At 41.4% G+C, this 6,387-nt stretch overlaps 1 protein-coding gene across 1 annotated transcript; it reads left to right on the top strand.

The window, feature by feature from the left end:
• Window positions 1–4,293: 4,293 nt before the first annotated feature.
• On the top strand, window positions 4,294–6,133 carry LOC105212753 (actin-5, muscle-specific). Its single transcript, XM_011184977.3, has 3 exons — window positions 4,294–4,453; window positions 4,553–5,499; window positions 5,574–6,133. Exons 2-3 carry the CDS (start codon window positions 4,575–4,577, stop codon window positions 5,777–5,779), a joined length of 1,131 nt encoding a protein of 376 aa, XP_011183279.1. The 5' UTR covers window positions 4,294–4,453; window positions 4,553–4,574; the 3' UTR covers window positions 5,780–6,133.
• Window positions 6,134–6,387: the final 254 nt, after the last annotated feature.

Below are 6,387 nucleotides of genomic sequence, written 5' to 3'. Positions count from 1 at the left end.
CAACGGTAGAGCGGTGGTGTGCGGTGGTGTGGGGCGGTGTTAGGCTGCATATGCGAACTGGACGAAAAGGCTACGAGAGTGTGTGCTTGCGCTGCATGGGATGGTTGCATTATGTATTTTTATCGCAACAAAACAAAAAAGTTCCTTAAAGCGGCAAATAAAATAAAAATGCCCAGCGCGAATAAAAAAAAATCGCCAAAAGTGACCAACAAAACACACAATTAATTCTTTTTCGAGCGAAATAAAAAATGCAGGAGCAACGAGGATGAGCTCTGTGTGTTGTTGTTGTTCTTGTTGTTGCATATGCGTAAATAGAGAGCGGGATTTATGTGCGTGGACGCGCGTTGCAGCGCCGCCGTGCATAAATAGTGCAGCGACAGTGGAGACAGAGGCGCGCCCGTTGGGATGCCACACTCAAGTGTGTGTGTGTGTGTGGTGCATGGCAATAGCTATACATGCATGTGCGATTTCTGCGTGCAACAGACACCGACTGTCGAAGCGTTTGACAATTCAGCGGGCGGCGAGGCGCGGCGCAGGCTGGCGCTGCATCCAACGCGCCAAACAAGAAAACTCACAAAATGGGAAAATTAAAAACTCCGCCCCGAATGCAGCACATATATGCATGCAAACATTTCGTTTTGTTTTGTTTTGTGTGTTTTTTTTTACAAAAATGCACCTAATAAAACTAAAAAGTATAAAAATGTAATAAATGGGAAAGAAAAAATTCGAAAAGTTCGAGAACAAAAATGCAACAAAATAATTACATACACCAACGTAAATAATCGAATTTATTTTGCGCACACATACATACACTTAAGCAGAGCGTGTAATATAAGCGTTCTGTGGGCACATATATGACATATCTATTCATATATACGTGCGATTGACTCCGGTAGATTCCCTATAGAGGGACTTTCCGAGAGAAAAGTGGACTCTGTGCTGAGAAATATACATATATTTCCATATGAAATATTTGATTGAAGAAGAGCCAGTCCTGAGGGACTTGTTTTTAATCTTGTTAGAATATTTAACTCCAGAACTCTGAAAACTCTGAGTAGTTATAACCATGAAACTTGACATCGGCAATCACGATGCCCGGAAAACGATATTCATTCATTCCGTTCGAAAAGTTCGTATTGTTTCTATGAGGTTATGCCATAATCTATCAATCGATGCAAAATTACATAAAGTTTCGAATTGAGTACTCATCTTGACATATCTTCTTTTTCTCCCCCTTTCTGTTGGTTTTTGTCAACGTTCAGTTCAATTGAAATTGTATTCATTGTGCTCGTAGAAGAAATGTAGGAACTAGAACTCCTTTTTTTATTTATTTCCGACAAAAAGTTTCCGACTAGTTTCGGGAACTTCATTATGAGCTATGTATCAATGGAATATTGAACTAATTAAATGAGCTGAAGAGATTTAAAATAGCAGTTTATTTAAAACTGTACTAAAGAGAGCTCAACTAGGAACAATTTGTTGAAGTCGGTGATGTAATTTATGTGATAAGAAATTTCAGTTTTAATTACCAAAATCACATGTTACAGGCCTCTTTCTCTTCTTTATCATTTTGATGTTATTATTTAAAGAAGTTTCAGCTTTTATAAATAAAACTATTCCATACGAGATATATGTACATAAGTCTCCCTAACGTGATAATTTTAGTTTTCTGGAAGCTAAGTTAGACATGCGATTTTCAAGAAAAAATAAAACGCTTTAATATAAAGACTAGTGTTTGCCATTATTTAATGAAAATGATTGCGGGCAAGTGACCGCCGTGACTGCCTCGAATAAATTCCAGCCGAGAGACCGAATTTTCGATCCCTTTTTGCAAGAATTTTGGCCGTATATTAGGCATTTTGGCAGCAATGATCATACTGTGATTATTTCTAAGAGGGTTCTTATGCCCAAGCAAGATCAGAAGATGTCCATTTATTGGAAGGCTACTATATATGTAGAGTCTTAGTATAAAGTTTATTATATAATATAGTATAATGTATAATAGAGGTTAATATATGAAATGAATATATTTTAGTTGGTGCTAAAATATAGTCAACGGTGTAGTTTGGGCTTGGTGACTTTAAACGATTATCCGCTCGTACTACTTCGTTCTACAGTCCGATCGTTATTTCGTCAGGTTCTTATGCTTGTCAGGTTGCAGCGTCGTATTTAAGAAGGAGTAATCGTTAAAAGATGTGTCCACTTCTAGTCTTACGTTCATCTATCGGTCCTTGATATATATGTCAATAAGTAAGTTTTTTCAAATATTCTAAAGACCTCAATACTACATGCACGCTGTTCTTCCATTCACAAATTTCAAAACACAAATTTCATATGCTTTCCGCGAAATTTGCAACGTAAGTCACTCATTCATTCATTCATAAAATAGCGCCATAATTCACAATTCGTTATTCATATTTTCATAATTCTACACATATTTTCTGCGTACAATGCTACATAAATAATCTTCAGTTTACGAGACAAGAAGGCAACAACAAGTGATAATCGCTGAATATGCAACGCACAATTCATAAATCGCCAGCAAGTTCGAGCGAATCGGCAGCGTCTAATGTGAATTTGAAGGCGCACCGTGCCAAAAAGTGATTTATTAGCGCGTAGATGGGTGTATGCCTCTAAATGCGATTGTAAATTGGAACTAGTTTGCCGTATCAAATGGCGGGGCATGATACGAATGCCCATACTTGACGAAAGCGGCGTTGGAAGAATTCTTCGAGGCGTGCAAGTGTCTCACACCCCACAAAACAAACAGTTAATCTAGAAAAAGAAGAAGCCACTAAGAAAAAGCCAAGCAAATTTATTTAGCATTCGACTGACTGACTGGCATCTGGCATAACGGGACCAGTGTTGCACCTTATAAATAACATCAGCCACTTGTCTGAATTGCCAACGAATCAGCACCCCTCGACCACGTGGTGATAGTAGTATTGGGTGCTTGGTGTCTTCGCTTGGCGCTGATACGCGGAATGGCGAAATTTTCAAAATATTTTCCGTTTTCATTTTCGCTGAGGAATTTCGCTAAATTTATTGTGCATTAACATGTGTGTATTTCAATCTGGGCATATTCAGTTGACAAGTTAATACAAGTGAATCCATTTGTGTGTGGATATGTCTGTAGAATGCACAAGAAGTGCGACGTGGTTATAAATACACACCTCATTTTATGATGTTAATGATCTTCGCGCTGAGATCCGCGAGAATTCATATGAAAGACACACACGCACACAATACTGTCGTCTTCTGTGTAACGAGGACGGGCCTGAAATATTTATTTCGAACGATTTATGTCCACACACTTTTTGAAATTGGCTACAGTAACGGTATATTATTATATTTTCCTTGCTACCGATACAAAAGAAGAATACGTTTCGTAAGCTATCTATCCCTTCTTAGGTTCTTGATTTAATATTTTTTGGGTTTCTTGTTTTCCGTTTATGTTTGTGGTATGTGGGGGTATTCAGCACGTTGTTCAGATCCTAATTTATCATATTTCTAGTATTTGAGGTAGTGATGTGGATTTTTGTTATCTCCTATATATTCTTGTTGATGAATGTCATTCTCTATGGAAGAGATCCAACTGAATTAGATCCGGAAAACCGAATAACTTACGGTTTGCGCTATAGTCAAATCTACAAAACTAATATTATGTTACAATAATAACTATAAAACCCGAGATTAATAGTATACCGTCCCACTTTAAGGTCCTAGAGTGACTTCCGAGAGAGATCTTATTTATTCTCTATGCGATTTCCACATCAAAAACCACTGTGGTCGTGATTACGACAGCAAATGATCATTGGGTAATGCGAGGGTGCAAAAAGATTTGCCCATCATCACTCTATCAAATGCTTGCCACAGAATGTGGTGTGGCGCAACAAGTGATTACTAGGCATGCCACACCATCTATGGCGATCGTGATGCTTCCAAGAGTGTTCTCTCAGTACAGCACCGTTACATGCACGTCTATACCGCATTTATATTTATAAACAAGCCAAACAAAGAACGACGGCGAGCAAAAATGATTCTTGATCCTGCGCGCCTACAAGTGGCGTCCATTCTCTGGGACACATACGTGAGTACACTAACAACAATTGACATAAGAAAAATTTCATTACTTCTTGGCAACAGAATTGCATCTCATTTCGAAGGCAATCGCCGCACATCTGAATAGAAATACATCTCACTTGAACGCCCTTTCTATCTACGCCCTGTAAATGAGAAAGTATTGATATGTGTCCGATATTGTGTAGCCGACATACCATGCATCAAAATGAGATTTGATTTTTGAGAGCGCAGCGTCAATTTAAAAGGCGCTGCGCCCAACATAACCGAATCACTTTGGTTGCTGTCGCGTCGGAACTTACACGTTACTGCAGATCTTCACGTCCATTGTGAATTTGAATTTCGTACTTGATCAGTTGCTGTCGTAGTTTGTGTAAGTATCCTCATCAGCACTAGATCGGCAAAAAAAGTGATCCGAGGCTAGTCATTCTCGTGGTATCAGATTTCCCCACTAATTGAACTGTCTTTGCAGTGAAAACTTACAAAATCTCAAAATGTGTGACGATGAAGCATCTGCTCTGGTTGTGGACAATGGCTCCGGTATGTGCAAGGCTGGCTTCGCCGGCGATGATGCTCCTCGCGCCGTATTCCCATCGATAGTGGGTCGCCCGCGCCATCAAGGTGTGATGGTGGGTATGGGTCAGAAGGACTCGTATGTCGGTGATGAGGCGCAGAGCAAACGTGGTATCCTCACCCTGAAGTATCCCATCGAGCACGGCATCATCACCAACTGGGACGACATGGAGAAAGTGTGGCATCACACATTCTACAACGAGTTGCGTGTAGCGCCTGAGGAGCACCCAGTTCTGCTGACCGAAGCTCCACTGAATCCCAAAGCGAATCGCGAGAAGATGACTCAAATCATGTTCGAGACCTTCAACTCACCCGCCATGTACGTCGCCATTCAGGCTGTGCTGTCACTTTACGCTTCCGGTCGTACAACCGGTATTGTGTTGGACTCTGGTGATGGCGTCTCCCACACAGTGCCTATCTATGAAGGTTATGCCTTGCCTCATGCCATCTTGCGTCTGGATTTGGCCGGCCGTGATTTGACCGACTACCTCATGAAGATTCTGACTGAGCGCGGCTACTCATTCACCACCACTGCTGAGCGTGAAATCGTGCGCGACATCAAGGAGAAGTTGTGTTATGTCGCATTGGACTTTGAGCAGGAAATGGCAACTGCCGCTGCCTCTACCTCGTTGGAGAAGTCTTATGAGTTGCCTGATGGTCAAGTGATTACCATTGGTAATGAACGTTTCCGCACACCCGAGGCGCTCTTCCAGCCGTCCTTCTTGGGCATGGAATCGTGCGGTATCCATGAGACTGTCTACCAATCCATCATGAAGTGCGATGTAGATATCCGCAAGGATTTGTACGCCAACAACGTATTGTCCGGTGGTACCACTATGTACCCAGGTAAGCATAGCGCATTTGAAGTTACTCATTGTGTACACTGGAAAAGTATTAAACTTGTTTGTTTGTGTTCACAGGTATTGCTGATCGTATGCAAAAGGAAATTACTGCCTTGGCACCTTCGACCATCAAGATCAAGATCATTGCTCCACCTGAGCGCAAATACTCCGTCTGGATTGGTGGCTCCATTTTGGCCTCCCTATCCACCTTCCAGCAGATGTGGATCTCCAAGCAGGAGTACGACGAGTCCGGCCCAGGAATCGTGCACCGCAAGTGCTTCTAAGCACCGAAGCTAGGTCCAACCCGCTTACCAGTTGCCAAACGAAACGTAGTGGTCCGAACTCTATCTTGGTCACCATTGTGCTTCAACCCGTCGTGTCTGAACAACTGCCGAATCCACCTCAGGGTGACGGCACCAATACGAACATAACATACATAAGAATGAATATACAATGAAATATAAAAAAGGAACATTAAACTCAAACCCATTCGAAATCTATCCTTAAGGATTTATTTGCTTAGTTTTCAACGGATTCGATTTGTTTTCCATTTACTTTCTAGATTATTGCAGTAGTTGTTTGTATGAACGGAAATAAACTTTATTTGTTCGCCAGCATACAACAGCGAAGTATCTTTACTTCATGTAGTTTCACTTAAATCAGGGCAGCGGGAGCGAATGCGTAGTCCGAGGGCTGTGGGCTATGGGGCACCAGAACTATTAACCACGACGGCTTACTTAGTAAGCAGCTTTCGAATTATTTGAAGTGATCCCACTTTAGCAGTAGCTGTTCACGTCACTTTTGTTGTTACGCTCCTGCCAAATAGTTGTGCCTTAAACGTCCATCCACACCCACACCTTGAAGTACTCCAACTGGATATGGCAGGCAACAT

The sequence above is a fragment of the Zeugodacus cucurbitae genome, chromosome 5 (assembly GCF_028554725.1).
Source record: "Zeugodacus cucurbitae isolate PBARC_wt_2022May chromosome 5, idZeuCucr1.2, whole genome shotgun sequence".
In the NCBI taxonomy this organism is placed as follows: domain Eukaryota; kingdom Metazoa; phylum Arthropoda; class Insecta; order Diptera; family Tephritidae; genus Zeugodacus; species Zeugodacus cucurbitae.
The sequence above is the reverse complement of the archived record's forward strand: the minus strand, read 5'-3'. Positions and strand labels throughout refer to the sequence as shown.